The sequence below is a fragment of the Salvelinus namaycush genome, chromosome 25 (assembly GCF_016432855.1).
Source record: "Salvelinus namaycush isolate Seneca chromosome 25, SaNama_1.0, whole genome shotgun sequence".
NCBI classification, from domain to species: domain Eukaryota; kingdom Metazoa; phylum Chordata; class Actinopteri; order Salmoniformes; family Salmonidae; genus Salvelinus; species Salvelinus namaycush.
This window is the reverse complement of record NC_052331.1, coordinates 731,844-750,259: the sequence shown is the minus strand read 5'-3', so window position 1 is coordinate 750,259 and position 18,416 is coordinate 731,844. Positions and strand designations below refer to the sequence as shown.

The window sequence follows — 18,416 nt, the reverse complement described above, 5'->3', positions numbered from 1 at the left end:
GCATTTGTAGATAAACAGGGTAAAGTTGAAAATTTCATAACGAGGACGGCAATCACGTTTGCGAGGCGCACTGCATGGCCGAATCGAATTCAAAACCATTCGATTTTGAGATGGGATGGAATCCAAAGTTGTACTACATATTCATTGGATAATTTGTAGACGTTAAATATTGTTACATTACTAGCTCAAACACTTAATCTGAAAAATGTACAAGTGACGGTGATTTCAGAACCAAAGTGGGGGGACAAAATCTGATAGTGGGTCGGTAGATGCCGAGTCTCCCTTTGGCTCAGCTCAGGTGCCTACATAGTACACACCATAGACATATATAATTTACACTCTCACACACACGTGTCAGCTCAGACGGCTCCAGTTCAGAGAGGCCCAGCTCATGAGCTACATCAGCAGCAGATTTTAATTTAAATCAAATCAAATTTTATTAGTCACATGCGCCGAATACAACAGGTGTAGACCTTACAGTGAAATGCTTACTTACAAGCCCCTAACCGACAGTGCAGCTCCAAATAATACGGCTAAGAATAAGAGATTAAAGCGGAGCAGTAAAAAAATAACAATATATACAGGGGGGTGCCGGTACAGAGTCAATGTGCGGGATCACCGGTTAGTTAGTATGAGGTAGTATGTACATGTAGGTATAGTAAATTAAAGTGACTATGCATAGATGACAACAGAGAGTGGCAGTGGTGTGGAGAGGGGGGCAATGTGAATAGTCTGGGTAGCCATTTGACTAGATGTTCAGGAGTCTTATGGCTTGGGGGTAGAAGCTGTTTAGAAGCCTCTTGGACCTAGACTTGATGCTCCGGTACCGCTTGCCATGTGGTAGCAGAGAGAACAGTCTATGACTAGGGTGGCTGGAGTCTTTGACAATTTTCAGGGCCTTCCTCTGAAACCGCCTGGTATAAAGGTCCTGGATGGCAGAAAGCTTGGCCCCAGTGAAGTACTGGGCCGTTCGCACTATCCTATGTAGTGTCTTGTGGTTGGAGGCCGAGCAGTTGCCATACCAGGCAGTGATGCAACCGGTCAGGATGCTCTCGATGATGCAGCTGTAGAACCTTTTGAGGATCTGAGGAGCCATGCCAAATCTTTTCAGTCTCCTGAAGGGGAATAGGTTTTGTCGTGCCTGCTTCACGACTGTCATGGTGTGCTTGGACCATGTTAGTTTGTTGGTGATGTGGACGCCAAGGAACTTGAAGCTCTCAACCTGCTCCACTGCAGCCCCGTCGATGAGAATGGGGGCTTGCTCGGTCCTCTTTTTCCTGTAGTCCATAATCATCTCCTTTGTCTTGATCACGTTGAGGGAGAGGTTGTTGTCCTGGCACCACACTGATCTCGTCCCTATAGGCTGTCTCGTTATTTGTCGGTGATCAGGTTTACCAATGTTGTGTCATCGGCAAATTTAATGATGGTGTTGGAGTTGTGCCTAGCCGTGCAGTCATGAGTGAACAGGGAGTACAGGAGGGGGCTGAGCACACACCCCTGAGGGGCCACTGTGTTGAGGATCAGCGTGGCAGATGTGTTGTTAACTACCCTTACCACCTGGGGGCGGCCCGTCAGGTAGTCCATGATCCAGTTGCAGAGGGAGGTGTTTAGTCTCAGGGTCCTTAGCTTATTGATGAGCTTTGAGGGCACTATGGTGTTGCACGCTGAGCTGTAGTCATTGAAAAGCATTCTCACATAGGTGTTCCTTTTGTCCAGGTGGGAAAGGGCAGTGTGGAGTGCAATAGAGACTGCATCATCTGTGGATCTGTTGGGGCGGTATACAAATTGGAGTGGGTCTAGGGTTTCTGGGATGATGGTGTTGATGTGAGCCATGACCAGCCTTTCAAAGCACTTCATGGCTACAAACGTGAGTGCTACGGGTCAGTGGTCATTTAGGCAGGTTACCTTAGTGTTCTTGGGCACAGGCACTATAGTGGTCAGCTTAAAACATGTTGGTATTATAGACTCGAACAGGGAGAGGTTGAAAATGTGAGTGAAGACACTTGCTAGTTGGTCAGCGCATGCTCGCAGTCCACGTCCTGGTAACCCGTCTGGCCCTGCGGCCTTGTGAATGTTGACCTGTCTAAAGGTCTTACTCACATGGACTGCGGAGAGCGTAATCATACAGTCTTCCGGTACAGTTGGTGCGCTCATGCATGTTTCAGTGTTATTTGCCTCGAAGCGAGCGTAGAAGTAGTTTAGCTCATCCGGTAGGCTCATGTCACTGGGCAGCTCTCGGCTGTGCTTCCCTTTGTAGTCTGTAATGGTTTGCAGGCCCTGCCACATCCAACGAGCGTCGGAGCCGGTGTACGACTCGATCTTATTCCTGTTTTGACGCTTTTCCTGTTTGATGGTTCGTCGGAGGGCATAGCGGGATTTCTTATAAGCTTCCGGGTCCTGCTCCTTGAAAGCGGCAGCTCTAGCCTTTAGCTCAGTGCGGATGCTGCCTGTAATCCATGGTTTCTGGTTGGGGTATGTACGTACGGTCACTGTTTGGACGACGTCAATTGTGTACATTTACATTACATTTAAGTCATTTAGCAGACGCTCTTATCCAGAGCGACTTACAAGTACATACATTCATATTTTTTTTTTTTTTTTTTTAATGTACTTATTGATGAAGCCAATGACTGATGTGGTGTACTCCTCAATGCCATTGGAGGAATCCCAGAACACATTCCAGTCTGTGCTAGCAAAATAGTCCTTTAGCTTACCATCTGCTTCATCTGACCACTTTTTTTATTGATCTAGTCACTGGTGCTTCCTGCTTTCATTTTTGCTTGTAAGCAGAAATCAGGAGGATAGAATTGTGGTCAGATTTGCCAAATTGAGGGCGAGGGAGAGCTTTGTACGTGTCTCTGTGTGTGGAGTAAAGGTGGTCTGGAGTTATTTTCTCTCTGGTTGCACATTTTAACATGTTGATAGATATTAGGTTAAACTGATTTCAGTTTCCCCTGCATTAAAGTCCCTGGCTACTAGGAGCGCCGCTTCTGGGTGAGCGTTTTCTTGTTTGCTTATGGCGGAATGCAGCTCATTCAATGCTGTCTTGGTGCCAGCCTCTGATTGTGGTGGTATGTAAACAGCTACAAAGAATATAGATTAGAACTCTCTCGGTAGGTAATGTTGTCTGCAGCTTATCTCTACCTCAGGCGAGCAATGGATCGAGACTTCCTTAGATATCGTGCACCAGCTGTTGTTTACAAAAATACATAGACCGCCTCCCCTTGTCTTAACAGACGCCGCTGTTATATTCTGCCGGTACATCGTATAACCAGCCAGCTGTATGTTGATATTGTCGTCGCTCAGCCACGACTCCGTGAAGCATAGGATGTTAGTTTTTAATGTCCCTTTGGTAGTTTAATCTTCCCAATAACTCGTCCATTTTATTGTCCAAAGATTGCATGTTTGCGAGCAGAATTGAGGGGAGTAGGGGTTTATTCGATCACTGCCTACTCCTCAGAAGGCAGCCCGCCATCCGGCCACTCTTTCTCCGCCTCTTCACGCAGATCACTGGGGTAGGGGCCTGTTCCTGAGGGTGCCGTATATCCTCCACCTCGGGCTCGTCAGAGTCGTGAAAGAAGAAAAAGGATTCTGCTAGTCCGTGGTGAGTAATCGCAGTCCTGATGTCTAGAAGTTATTTTCGAGAGACAGCGGCAACATTATGTACAAAAATAGTAAAGAAGTTACAAACAACGCAGATAAACGAACAAAAAGAAACACAATCGGTTGGGGGCACGTAAAACGTCTGCCTTCTGCTCCGGCGCCATTTTAATTTAGAATGGAAAATGTATGCGTTTATGCAACAAATGTTAGTGTATCTTACCGAATCGCATCGATTCGTTCTCTAATCAAACCGAATTGTTTCAAATTAAAATGGATCGTTCCTGTATCGAATTAGAGTCCATGTATAGAGTCAGATGCACATCCCTAGTTATCATCTCTGGGGAAAACCCACCCAACACAGTTTAATCTTGTCCGATGTTATCCCATTGAATTGCAGTCTGAAGACTCATTCTACTGCGTGTGGAGGCAGTGTCATAGGGCAAGGCTGAGTGAATCCTCGTGTTGTCTGAAGAGACATTCTATGTGGAGTGGAGAGCATGGCTGTGTGACTGGTGTTGTCGTTTAGAGTGACTCAGTAGTGACGTTGACCAGAGAGAAAGAGCCAGCTACACTGCAAGGCTGAGTGGCCGTTGCCTGGGTGACTAAGAGCAGAGTGGAGAGAGAGAGAGAGAGAGGGCTAGAGTGAAATTGCCTCTACTGATCAGAGGTCAGTTCGGCATCCCAGGGGCATCTTCCCTCATGTGTCCCTGTTGTGTCCCTCTGCAGGCGCTACATGAGGCACAAGCGTGACGACAGCGCGGAGAAGCAGGATGAGACGGTGGACGTGACGCCCATCATGATCTCTGTGTTTGTGGTCATGTGCTGCTCGATGCTGGTGCTGCTCTACTTCTTTTACGACCACCTGGGTACACACCTAGATATACGCCTGTAGCTGTCGTTATCTCTACCTCTCTCTCTCTACCTGTAGCGTTCTGTCTCTCTCTCTCTCTCTCTTTGTCTGTCTGTCCGCCTCCCTCAGCCTTTCTCCATGTCTCTCTTTCTCTCTAGCTGTTTTTGCAGTTGTCAGTAAAAAAATAAGTAATTACATTATAATAAGCTAGTTGATATACACTGCCCTTCCTGCAGGGGTTAAAGTTTTCCGTCACAGAGAAAATGACTGGCATTGGTCAAACTCAGTTTAATACATGTACAAGATTTAATCCTCTTTCCCTAAAAGCATGATGGTCATGCCTTTTTTACATGAAAGGGGAGGTTAACTTCACCCCACAGACACTCGATCTGAGTTCTACATACCTTTTTTTGTTTGTTGCTTTAGCCACAGCCCTCCTGTTAATTTCTCTCTGTGTGTATATAGTGTGTATGCTAATCCTCGCGCTCTCTGTCGGTATAGTGTATATCATTATTGGGATATTCTGCCTGGCCTCGTCTGTTGGCCTCTACAGCTGTCTCTGGCCCTTTGTGAGGAGACTCCCCTTTGGCAAGTGCAGGTGAGAGACTTATCAAATAACAAAGATCTGTTCATATTCACAGATTAAGGGGTAACCAATAACCTAACAACACAACTCACAAGATGAGTAGGCCTATTCAATCAACCAATCAAAAACACTAACTGAATCAATGCAAATAGTTTACTCTTCTCTAACTATTGTTTTTTTTTTACTTTTTCTAACTTCTAACTTATTCCTGGTTTGTTGTGTGTGTGTATATAGGATCCCAGAGAACAACCTTCCCTACTGCCACAAGAGGCCTCAGGTCCGCATGCTGCTGCTGTCAGCCTTCTGCATCGGAGTCAGTGTTATCTGGGGCGTGTTCCGCAACGAAGACCAGTGAGTGTCTGTGAGCGTGTGATCAAATCAAATCGAACTTTGTCACATGCGCCGAATACAACAAGTGTTGACCTTACCGTGAAAGACCTTAACCAACAGTGCAGTTCAAGAACAGTTTTTACAATGTTTTTTTTTTACAAGAACAATATTTACCAAACTAAAAAAATTATAAAAAGTAACACAATAAAATAACAATAACGAGGCTATAGACAGGGGGTACCAGTAACGAGTCAGTGTGCAGGGGTACAGGTTAGTTGAGGTCATTTGTACATGTAGGTAGCTGTGAAGTGGCTATGCATAGATAATAAGCGAGTAGTAGGAGTGTACAAAACAAATGAAGGGGGGTCAATGTAAATAGTCCAGTGGCCATTTGATTAATTATTCAGCAGTCTTATGGCTTGGGGGTAGAAGCTGTTAAGGAGCCTTTTGGTCCTAGACTTGGCACTTGCCGTGCGGTAGCAGAGAAAACAGTCTATGACTTGGGTGACTGGAGTCTATGACAATTTTATGGGCTTTCCTCTGACATATTATATAGGTCCTGGATGGCAGGAAGCTTGGCCCCAGTGATGTACTGGCCCATACGCACTACCCTCTGTAGCGCCTTACGGTCAGATGGCGAGCAGTTGCCATACCAGGCGGTGATGCAACCGGTCAGGATGCTCTTGATGGTGCAGCTGTAGAACTTTTTGAGGATCTGAGGACCCATGCCAAATCTTTTCAGTCTCCTGAGGAGGAAAAGGTGTTGACGTGCCCTCTTCACGACTGTCTTGGTTTGTTTGGACCATAATAGTTTGTTGGTGATGTGGACACCAAGGAACTTTTAAACTCTCGACCCACACCACTACAGCCCTGTTGATGTTAATGGGGGCCTGTTCGGCCCTCCTTTTCCTGTAGTCCACGATCAGCTCCTTTGTCTTGCTCACATTGTGGAAGAGGTTGTTGTCCTGGCGCCACACTGCCAGTTCGCTGACCTCCCTATAGGCTCTCATCGTTGTCAGGAGTTAGCAAACTCAATGATGATGATGGAGTCGTGCTTGGTCACGCAGTCGTCGGAGAACAGGGAGTACAGGACGGGACTAAGTACACACCCCTGAGGGGCCCCAGTGTTGAGGATCAGCGTGGCAGACGTGTTGTTGCCGACCCTTACCATCTGGGGGGCGGCCAGTCAGGAAGTCCAGGATCCAGTTACAGAGGGAGGGGTTTAGTCCCAGGGTCCTTAGCTTAGTGATGAGATTTGAGGGCACTATGGTGTTGAACGCTGAGCTGTAGTCATTGAAAAGCATTCTCACATAGGTGTTCCTTTTGTCCAGGTGGGAAAGGGCAGTGTGGAGTGCGATTGAGATTGCGTCATCTGTGTGTATCTGTTGATCCGGGAGGATGCTGTTGTGAGCCATGACCAGCCTTTCAAAGCACTTCATGGCTACTGCCATGAGTACCACGGGCGGTAATCATTTAGGCATGTTACCTTCGCTTCCTTGGGCACAGGGACTATGGTGGTCTGTTAGAAACATGTAGGTTTTACAGACTCGGTCAGGGAGAGTTTGAAAATGTCAGTGAAGACACTTGCCAGTTGGTCCACGTATGCTTTGAGTACACGTCCTGGTAATCCGTTTGGACCCGTGGCTTTGAATGTTGCCCTGTTTAAAGGTCTTTCTCACATCGGCTACAGATTTTCAGAAATCCTGGGATTTCTGGATTTCCTGCTTATTCTCTCCTTATTCCAGGAATCTTCCAACCGTCTCACTGGTTAACTATGCTAGAGGGATGAGTAACATTGCCTGAGACCTGAAGACTGGCTTCAGCCTTTTGCTCCCAGATATAATGAATGCAAAGGCTTCAGGTGGTTTCAGCTCAGTAGGCTAACATAGTCTTCTTGAGGTGTTTGTGTCAGAGTTTCCGTTTAAATATATATATATATTTTTTTAACTAGGCAAGTCAGTTAAGAATAAATTCTTATTTACAATGAAGGCCTACCAAAAGGCAAATGGACTCCTGCGGGGACGGGGGCCTGGGATTAAACATTTAAAATACAAACAATATAGATATAGGACAAAACACATCACAACAAGAGAGATAACACTACATAAAGAGAGACTTAAGATGACAACACAGCATGATAGCAACACAACATAACAACATGGTAGCAGCACAAAACATGGTACAAACATTATTGTGCACAGACATCAGCACAAAGGGCAAGAAGGTAGAGACAACAATACATCACCAAAGCAGCCACAACTGTCAGTAAGAGTGTCCATGATTGAGTCTTTGAATGACGAGATTGAGATAAAACTGTCCAGTTTGAGTGTTTGCTGCAGTTCGTTCCACTCGCTAGCTGCAGCGAACTGAAAAGAGGAGCGACCCAGTGATGTGTGTGCTTTGGGGACCTTTAACAGAATGTGACTGGCAGAACAGGTGTTGTATGTGGAGGATGAGGGCTGCCTTAGATATCTCAGATAGGGGGGAGTGAGGCCTAAGAGGGTTTTATAAATAAGCATCAACCAGTGGGTCTTGCGACGGGTATACAGAGATGTCCAGTTTACAGAGGAGTATAGAGTGCAGTGATGTGTCCTATAAGGAGCATTGGTGGCAAATCTGATGGCCGAATGGTAAAGAACATCTAGCCGCTCGAGAGCACACTTACCTGCAATCTATAAATGATGTCGCCATAATCTAGCATGGGTAGGATGGTCATCTGAATCAGGGTTAGTTTGGCAACTGGGGTGAAAGAGTAATTACGATAGAGGAAACCAAATCTAGATTTAACTTTAGCCTGCAGCTTTGATATGTGCTGAGAGAAGGACAGTGCACCATCTAGCCATACTCCCAAGTACTTGTATGAAGTGACTACCTCAAGCTCTAAACCCTCAGAGGTAGTAATAACACCTGTGGGAGGAGGGGCATTCTTCTTACCAAACCACATGACCTTAGTTTTGGAGGCGTTCAGAACAAGGTTTAGGGTAGAGAAAGTTTGTTGGACACTAAGAAAGCTTTGTTGTCGAGCATTTAAACTTGACCCCCAAAAAACTTTCTTCTTTAAGGTTGCTGCCCGATTATCGCCAAGCCTGTCTCTTTTCTGGGGAGGTACCCATTGCTTGGAAGGCAGCACCTCGGACTCAGTGACTGCCTGCAGGGAGAAACTTTGTAGCGGGGCAGGGGAAAAAGAGGGAGGAGCATCGGGGATAGTCGCATTAGAAGAGGTGGGAGATGAGGAAATGTTGGACGGGCAAGGAGGCATGGCAGAGTAAAATAGGAATCCTGACTTAATGAAGTGGTGATTAAAGAGCTAGCCATGTGCTCAGGTGGTTTAAGCATGTCCGAGTTTAGGTCACCAAGCAGGACAAATTCAGACTTAGTGTAAGGGGCCAGGAGAGAGCTTAGGGCAGGTAGGGTACAGGCCAGTGCTGATGGAGGACGATAGCACCCAGCAACAGGTCAACAAAGAGTTATTTGAAATAACAAAGAGTTATTTTTTTTATGCTTAAAACCAGCAAATAAAATTGTTTGGGGAAAGACCAAGCACTGAAGGTGATAATTGGTAAAGATTTCCACTACCCCACCTTTGGAAGATCTGTCTTGCCGAAAAGGTTATAACCAGAAAGGTTGACATCGGTATTCAAAACACTCTTCCTTAACCACGTCTCAGTAATGACCAACACATCTGGTTTGTTGCTGTGAACCCACACTTTCAAATGATCCATTTTAAGGTAAAAAGCTTCTAGTGTTAACGTGCAGAAAACGCAGGCTTTTACGAGAGCAGAAATCAGTGAAGCAGAGCACAAGTCAGAATTGGGGCTAGCAACAGTAGATAGGCCAGGGTGTTCATGCACATTTCCAGATATCATCAACAGTAATACAATCAAGGCACGGCAGAGGACAGGGAGAGCTCTGCAGTGCTGATTTATGACATCTGAATGTGGATCAGATGGCAGCAGGATCATATTGTAAAGCAATTTCATCAGGTAACATGAATACAAAGCCGGCGAGAGGTGGTTAGAATAGGATGGGAGGCCAAAAGTCTGTGTAACCAATAGAGAGGCAGAGTCCCAAGTGTGGGGAAAAAACCTAGTCGGTCCCACGGTTGGGTAAAGACAGTTTGTAGTCAACAAAGTATGCAGGAGTCATGAGGCAAATAGAAAAATGCACAAGAAAAAAATATATATATAACGACTTGGCCATTGTAAGTTCAGAGTTACTCGCCCCAACAGTGTGTGTGTGTGTGCTGGAGGTGACCAAAAGCTCGGGAGAGAGGAAGGAGTGTGGTGGGGGTACCTGTACCAGACAGGGGGAGGCAGACAGTGAACAGATCACCAGGTGGAATCCAAGCAGCAGTGCAACGATAGTAGGTGTCACACCCACTTGGGTGACGCTTTTATTTCTGGAGGCAGATTTCTTGTAGAAAATGCCAGTGAATGGTCTTTGAACAGCAGGAGGGGGCTTCAGAGGATGCTTCAAAGACTCCTGCCACTTGTTGGGCCCAAAGGCCTCGACACCTTTTACTTCACACCTTAGTGCTAATTGAATTTGCATCTGGTCTGTCCTTGCAAGCCTAGGGGCCTTAACTCAGCATTCAGTCTCCATTTAAAATAAAATATATCATTGTAATGTACTTTTTAAAAATGTTTTCTTTTTCTTCTTGGCTTTCAAAATAGCATCAGACCAAACACTACTCACTCAGTTCCAGGTTGGATGGTGTCCTCTGGTCTCTGCTGTTTGTTTGCCAGAGCACCCTCTGTATAGCTTGGGGAAAAAACGTTGGAAGCAGTCATCTCTCTTGTTAATTTTGGTCAAAATGAGGTTGTAGGTTTGGAGTTTTGATCTGGAGCGAAGGCAGTATCCTGCATTATGTACCTGCTGAAAAATCCAAGTTTATCTAACTCCAAATGTATAATTTTGTTAAAAAAAATTTTTTTTAATGTGTCGGGGGACATTTGACCAGCAGCATTTTAATTTACCAGACATTTGAGATGTTTACCGACCCATATGCATTGGCTGCGCAACCTGATTAGGGCGTCCTCCCATGGTGCTCAGAATGACATAAATCACATTTAGATTATGGGAATTCATCTTAACAGAACATGCAACACAAGGATGCAATGGCGTGGCCTTCTTTACCGAATTCCGATGTGGACTTTGAAGACATTTACTTTTCCTCAGCCAGCAAGACGAGTAATGAACAGCAAAATCACTAGTCTATGTCAATCTACTATCCCCCATAGTAGAAAAGTTGACCTATTCTATTGGTCAGCGTGTCCTTCTGTGCGAGGATAGCCTATTCCAAACAGACTCCGGGACAGTTGTGGAATGATAGATCCTAAATTCATTCAACCAGTACATAAAAAAACTTTAAAAAGCAATAAGACTGATGCAACAGATCAGAACATTTAGCCTAAAACATTTCAAACTTGTATTCATACGCAGTGCAGCAGTAGGCTATGCGTAAATGTTAGGTTCATAATACAATTAGTTGAAAACTCTGATTTGGAGATGACGGCCTAATACAAAAAAATATATTCTCAAATGTTGTATTTTCCTTTACGCAGTGTGCACTGAACTGACATGCAAGAATATAGTTTCAAAAGACACACACAGGTGTCTGTAATCATGGCCGGGTGTGGCCTGATATCATTGATTTAATTCTCATATATTAAAATAGCATACAAAAAACATAAATGGATAGCGTACGATCATAGATACAATTTGGCTACATAAGCCTACAAACATTTACAATAGCAAAATCACAAGAATGGCTTCAGATCAAAGTCTACGTTTAAATTAAAGATCCAGGCAGCCTCTCGTTTTAATAATAAATTGTCGAGGTCACCCCCTCCTAGGGAGGGTGACATGTTCGATGCCGATATAACGTAGAGACGAAATCGAGTGGTTTGCTTCCAGAAAGTGGGCCGCAACTGGGTAAGTTGGGTTTTTGAACCTAATGGTGCTACGATGCTCCGAGATACGTACTTTTAATTCATGCTTTGTTTTACACACACAATTTTTATCACAAGGACAAGTTATAAGATAAATAACTGCCTTAGTGGAGCACGTGATAACACCTTTTGATTGGGCTCTGTTTCCCTGTTTGGGGGTGTTTGAAGGATCTACATTTATAAGGGCCATTGCATTGAGCACAGCCATTACACTTGTAGTTTCCATCCAATCAGAGTTTACCAATTGATCTGAGGTTTCTGCCCCGCGATAATACGACCGAGGTCCGAAAACATTACCGATACTATCATCGGATCATAGAATGTGCCAATATTTGTGAACGATTCCCTTAATTTGTTCAGAGCACTTTGAATAGCGGGTAGTTAGAATGCAAGAATGCTTCTTTTTGCGAGATTGACCTTGAAAAAGGTCGTTTTGTTTTGAATTTTCTCAATGGCAGTATTAATCTGACAATTTTTGTACCCCCTCTCCTTGAATTTTCTGTGCGTCTCAGCCATATTTCTGTCGAAATCTGATTTGGTTTTTTACAAATTCTTTTGATTCTACAGAATTGGCTGTAGTGCAGACTGTTTTTCAAGGGAAGTAGGTGACAACTATCAGCCCTCAACAAACTGTTACGATCATTAGGTTTCCTGTAAAGATCAGTGTATAGAACATTATCTTCACACAAGATCAGAAGATCAAGAAAACTGATTTGATGTGTATCAGATTGCATAGTAAATCTCAGATGCTCAGAACAGGAGTTAAGAAAAGCATGGAATGCCTGGAGCTGTTTTGCATCACCCCTCCATAGAACAAAAATATCATCAATATACCGTTTCCAAATAATGATGTTAGGCAAGAAAACATTTTTGAGAGGATTGAAAATAGACTGTTTCTCCCTGTAACCCACATACAAATTAGCATAGTTAGCAAATTAGCATTAGCATAGCCATGGGGGATCCCATAGCAGTACAGTCAAATATACTTATCATCGACAGGTATTTTCATGAACGAATAGTTGAAAAAGCTGTATTTTGCTATGGGATTTTTTTATTCTCATGGACAATTAGCTGGCGGCAATTTTATTTGTCGTTTTTTAATGTATTTTATCAGCCAAAAAGTCGGCCATTTTTTTTATTTAACCTTTATTTAACTAGGCAAGTCAGTTAAGAACAAATTCTTGCTTACAATGACGGCCTACCGGGGAACAGTGGGTTAACTGCCTTGTTCAGGGGCAGAACGACAGATTTTTACCTTGTCAGCTCGGGGTTTCGATCAAGCAACCTTTCGGTTGCTCTAACCACGCTCTAACCACCTGCACCCCCAAAATTATTATATATATACAGTGGGGCAAAAAAGTATTTAGTCAGCCACCAATTGTGCAAGTTCTCCCACTTAAAAAGATGAGGCCTGTAATTTTCATCATAGGTACGTACACTTCAACTATGACAGACAAAATGAGGGAAAAAAATCCAGAAAATCACATTGTAGGATTTTTAATGAATTTATTTGCAAATTATGGTGGAAAATAAGTATTTGGTCACCTACAAACAAGCAAGATTTCTGGCTCTCACAGACCTGTAACTTCTTCTTTAAGAGGCTCCTCTGTCCTCCACTCGTTACCTGTATTAATGGCACCTGTTTGAACTTGTTATCAGTATAAAAGACACCTGTCCACAACCTCAAACAGTCACACTCCAAACTCCACTATGACCAAGACCAAAGAGCTGTCAAAGGACACCAGAAACAAAATTGTAGACCTGCACCAGGCTGGGAAGACTGAATCTGCAATAGGTAAGCAGCTTGGTTTGACAAAATCAACTGTGGGAGCAATTATTAGGAAATGGAAGACATACAAGACCACTGATAATCTCCCTCGATCTGGGGCTCCACGCAAGATCTCACCCCGTGGGGTCAAAATGATCACAAGAACAGTGAGCAAAAATCCCAGAACTACACGGGGGGACCTAGTGAATGACCTGCAGAGAGCTTGGACCAAAGTAACAAAGCCTACCATCAGTAACACACTAAGCCGCCAGGGACTCAAATCCTGCAGTGCCAGACGTGTCCCCCTGCTTAAGCCAGTACATGTCCAGGCCCGTCTGAAGTTTGCTAGAGAGCATTTGGATGATCCAGAAGAAGATTGGGAGAATGTCAGATGAAACCAAAATATAACTTTTTGGTAAAAACTCAACTCGTTGTGTTTGGAGGACAAAGAATGCTGAGTTGCATCCAAATAACACCATACCTACTGTGAAGCATGGGGGTGGAAACAGCAAAGGGACCAGGACGACTGATCCGTGTAAAGGAACGAATGAATGGGGCCATGTATCGTGAGATTTTGAGTGAAAACCTCCTTCCATCAGCAAGGGCATTGAAGATGAAACGTGGCTGGGTCTTTCAGCATGACAATGATCCCAAACACACCGCCCGGGCAACGAAGGAGTGGCTTCGTAAGAAGCATTTCAAGGTCCTGGAGTGGCCTAGCCAGTCTCCAGATCTCAACCCCATAGAGAATCTTTGGAGGGAGTTGAAAGTCCATGTTGCCCAGCAACAGCCCCAAAACATCACTGCTCCAGAGGAGATCTGCATGGAGGAATGGGCCAAAATACCAGCAACAGTGTGTGAAAACCTTGTGAAGACTTACAGAAAACGTTTGACCTCTGTCATTGCCAACAAAGGGTATATAACAAAGTATTGAGAAACTTTTGTTATTGACCAAATACTTATTTTCCACCATAATTTGCAAATAAATTCATTAAAAATCCTACAATGTGATTTTTCTGGATTTTCTTTTCTCATTTTGTCTGTCATAGTTGAAGTGTACCTATGATGAAAATTACAGGCCTCTCTCATCTTTTTAAGTGGGAGAACTTGCACAATTGGTGGCTGACTAAATACTTTTTTGCCCCACCGTATGTATGTATGTATATACAGTATATCACAAAAGTGAGTACACCCCTCACATTTTTGTAAATATTTGAGTATATCTTTTCATGTGACAACACTGAAGAAATGACACTTTGCTACAATGTAAAGTAGTGAGTGTATAGCTTGTATAACAGTTTGCTGTCCCCTCAAAATAACTCACACAGCCATTAATGTCTAAACCGCTGGCAACAAAAGTGAGTACACCCCTAAGTGAAAATGTCCAAATTGGGCCCAATTAGCCATTTTCCCTCCCCGGTGTCATGTGACTCGTTAGTGTTACAAGGTCTCAGGTGTGAATGGGGAGCAGGTGTGTTAAATCTGGTGTCATCGCTCTCACACTCCCTCATACTGACTGGTCACTGGAAGTTCAACATGGCACCTTATGGCAAAGAACTCTCTGAGGATCTGAAAAAAAGAATTGTTGCTCTATATAAAGATGGCCTGGGCTATAAGAACATTGCCAAGACCCTGAAACTGAGCTGCAGCACCGTGGCCAAGACCATACAGCGGTTTAACTGGACATGTTCCACTCAGAATAGGCCTCGCCATGGTCGGCCAAAGAAGTTGAGTGCACGTGCTCAGCGTCATATCCAAGGTTGTCTTTGGGAAATAGACGTATGAGTGCTGCCAGCATTGCTGCAGAGGTTGAAGGGGTGGGGGGTCAGCCTGTCAGTGCTCAGACCATACGCCGTACACTGCATCAAATTGGTCTGCATGGCTGTCGTCCCAGAAGGAAGCCTCTTCTAAAGATGATGCACAAGAAAGCCCGCAAACAGTTTGCTGAAGACAAGAAGACTAAGGACATGGATTACTGGAACCATGTCCTGTGGTCTGATGAGACCAAGATAAACTTATTTGGTTCAGATGGTGTCAAGCGTGTGTGGCGGCAACCAGGTGAGGCAAGTGTGTCTTGCCTACAGTCAAGCATGGTGGTGGGGGTGTCATGGTCTGGGGCTGCATGAGTGCTGCCGGCACTGGGGAGCTACAGTTCATTGAGGGAACCATGAATGCCAACATGTACTGTGACATACTGAAGCAGAGCATGATCCCCTCCCTTCGGAGACTGGGCCGCAGGGCAGTATTCCAACATGATAACGACCCTAAACACACCTCCAAGACGACCACTGCCTTGCTAAAGAAGCTGATGGTAAAGGTGATGGACTGGCCAAGCATGTCTCCAGACCTAAACCCTATTGAGCATCTGTGGGGCATCCTCAAACGGAAGGTGGAGTGCAAGGTCTCTAACATCCACCAGCTCCGTGATGTCGTCATGGGGGAGTGGAAGAGGACTCCAGTGGCAACCTGTGAAGCTCTGGTGAACTCCATGCCCAAGAGGGTTAAGGCAGTGCTGGGAAATGATGGTGGCCACACAAAATATTGACACTTTGGGCCCAATTTGGACATTTTCACTTAGGGGTGTACTCACTTTTGTTGCCAGCGGTTTAGACATTAATGGCTGTGTGAGTTATTTTGAGGGGACAGCAAACTGTTATACAAGCTGTACACTCACTACTTTACATTGTAGCAAAGTGTCATTTCTTCAGTGTTGTCACATGAAAAGATATACTCAAATATTTACAAAAATGTGAGGGGTGTACTCACTTTTGTGATATTGTGTGTGTGTGTGTGTGTGTGTGTGTGTGTGTGTGTGTGTGTGTGTGTGTGTGTGTGTGTGTGTCCCCTCACCTAGGTGGGCGTGGGTGTTACAGGATGCCCTGGGCATAGCCTTCTGTCTCTACTTGCTCAAGACTATCAGACTGCCTACATTTAAGGTGGGTACACCTGTATAGAGATCCTATAACAAGATTACTTTTTATGTTTTTCTATGGGTACACTAGCATAGATGGAGCTCTATAATGTACTGACCACAGAAGTATAATCATTAGAATGGACATCCTCATTCAAGTTGTTAGTTTCTACATTATGGTTCAATAACCCAGACAGATATCAAAGAAAGCTCAGGCTAGATTTATACACCGCACTGGGTGTTGTAGCGTTACAAGCATATATTTATAACCTCCGACTAGGCCCCCCTTCCCAAACGGTACCAGTCAAAAGTTTGGACACACTTACTCATTCAAGGGTTTATCTTTATTTTTACTATTTTCTACATTGTAGAATAATTGTGAAGACATCAAAACTATGAAATAAAACATGGAATCATGTAGTAACCCCCAAAAATGATTTTAGATTCTTCAATGTAGCCACCCTTTGCCTTGATGACAGCTTTGCACACTCTTGGCATTCTCTCAACCAGCTTCACCTGGAATGCTTTTCCAACAGTCTTGAAGAAGTTCCCACATATGCTGAGCACTTGTTGGCTGCTTTTCCTTCACTCTGCGGTCCAACTCATCCCAAACCATCTCAATTGGGTCGAGGTCGGATGATTGTGGAGGCCAGGTCATCTGATGCAGCACTGATGCAGCACTCTCCTTCTTGGTCAAATAGGCCTTACACAGCCTAGAGTGTGGGTTGTGTTGGGTCATTGTCCTGTTGAAAAACAAATTATTGTCCCACTAAGCGCAAACCAGGTGGGATGGCGTATCGCTGCAGAATGCTGTGGTAGCCATGCTGGTAAGTGTATCTTGAATTCTAAATAAATCACCAACAGTGTCACCAGCAAAGCACCCCCACACCATCACATTTCCTCCTCCATGCTTCACGGTGGGAACCACACATGCGGAGATCATCCGTTCACCTACTCTGCGTCTCACAAAGACATGGCGTTTGGAACCTAAAATCTCAAATTTGGGCTCATCAGACCAAAGGGCAGATTTCCACCGGTCTCATGTCCATTGCTCATTTTTCTTGGCCCAATCAAGTCTCTTCTTCTTATTGGTGGCCTTTAGTAGTGGTTTCTTTGCAGCATTTCGACCATGAAGACCTGATTCACGCAATCTCTTCTGAACAGTTGATTTTGAGATGTGTCTGTTACTTAAACTCTAAAGCATTTATTTGGGCTTCAATTTCTGAGGCAGAGGTATCTGGGTCTTCCTTTTATGTGGCGGTCCGCACGAGAGCCAGTTTCATCATAGCGCTTGATGGTTTTTGCGACTGCACTTGAAGAAACGTTCAAAATTCTTGATATTTTCCAGATTGACTGACCTTCATGTCTTAAAGTAATGATGGACTGTCATTTCTCTTTGCTTATTTGAGCTGTTCTTTCCATAATATGGACTTGGTCTTTTACCAATAGGGCTATCTTCTCTATACCCCCCCTACCTTGTCACAAAACAACTGACTGGCTCAAACGCAATAAGAAGGAAAGAAATTCCACAGATTAACTTCTAACAAGGCACACCTTTTTTTAATTTAAATGCATTCCAGGCGACTAACTCATGAAGCTGGTTGAGAGAATGCCAAAAGTGTGCAAAGCTGTCAAGGGAAAGGGTGCCTACTTTGAAGAATCTCAAATATATATTTTTTTTTGATTGGTTTAACACTTCTGGTTACTAGATGATTCCATATGTGTTATTTCATAGTTTTGATGTCTTCACTATTATGTTACAATGTATAAAATAAAATAAAAAATAATAATAAATAAGTAGGTGTGTCCAAACCTTGGATTGGTATGTGTATGTAATGTGCTATATATTTATCTTAAGAATATATAATGGTATAAGACACGGTTCTAGATTGTAAATACTGTTCTATCAGCTCTATCGCCAGACACTTGGCTCTTATTCAAACCTTGCCCTCAGAGACAGGCCTTTGTACTTTCTCTCTGCCCAAATACAATGCACACAGATCATTCCATCTAACCCATAACACAATTACTACTGCTAGGCTAATTATACAATTATGTTAAAACAGGCTTAAGTCCGTATCCAAGAAAGTCGATCGGTCTGTCGTGGATTGTCTTGGGACAATTTTTAAAGTGATTTTATGTCTATGGTACTGACCACATTTAATAACTAACTAGGGTCACGAGTTGTACTGATGATCATGCATGTGTGTTAATGACCAGGACTTTCCTAACCACACCTATGACACTCAATGGCCTGTGTATCTAACCATGGGCATGAAAAGACAGTCATAGTAATGTCTTCTTCCATGTTCTTTCTTCCAGGCCTGCACCATGCTGTTGGTGACCCTATTTGTCTACGATATTTTCTTTGTATTTATCACACCTCTCTTTACCAAGGTACGTCAGTCATTCATGGT

At 44.0% G+C, this 18,416-nt stretch overlaps 1 protein-coding gene across 3 annotated transcripts in view; it reads left to right on the top strand.

Annotated features, from left to right (window-relative positions):
* The window catches only part of LOC120020097 (signal peptide peptidase-like 2B), a 43,779-nt gene that overhangs the window by 11,201 nt on the left and 14,162 nt on the right, over positions 1-18,416 (top strand). For all 3 annotated transcript variants that reach the window (XR_005472409.1, XR_005472408.1, XM_038963539.1), the window contains exons 6-10: positions 4,330-4,469; positions 4,955-5,051; positions 5,274-5,390; positions 15,943-16,024; positions 18,322-18,396. Coding sequence is in view for 1 of the 3 variants with exons in the window: in XM_038963539.1 (XP_038819467.1) it covers positions 4,330-4,469; positions 4,955-5,051; positions 5,274-5,390; positions 15,943-16,024; positions 18,322-18,396 (511 nt within the window). In the remaining 2 variants the exon portion in view is untranslated. The remainder of the gene's footprint in view (positions 1-4,329; positions 4,470-4,954; positions 5,052-5,273; positions 5,391-15,942; positions 16,025-18,321; positions 18,397-18,416) is intronic.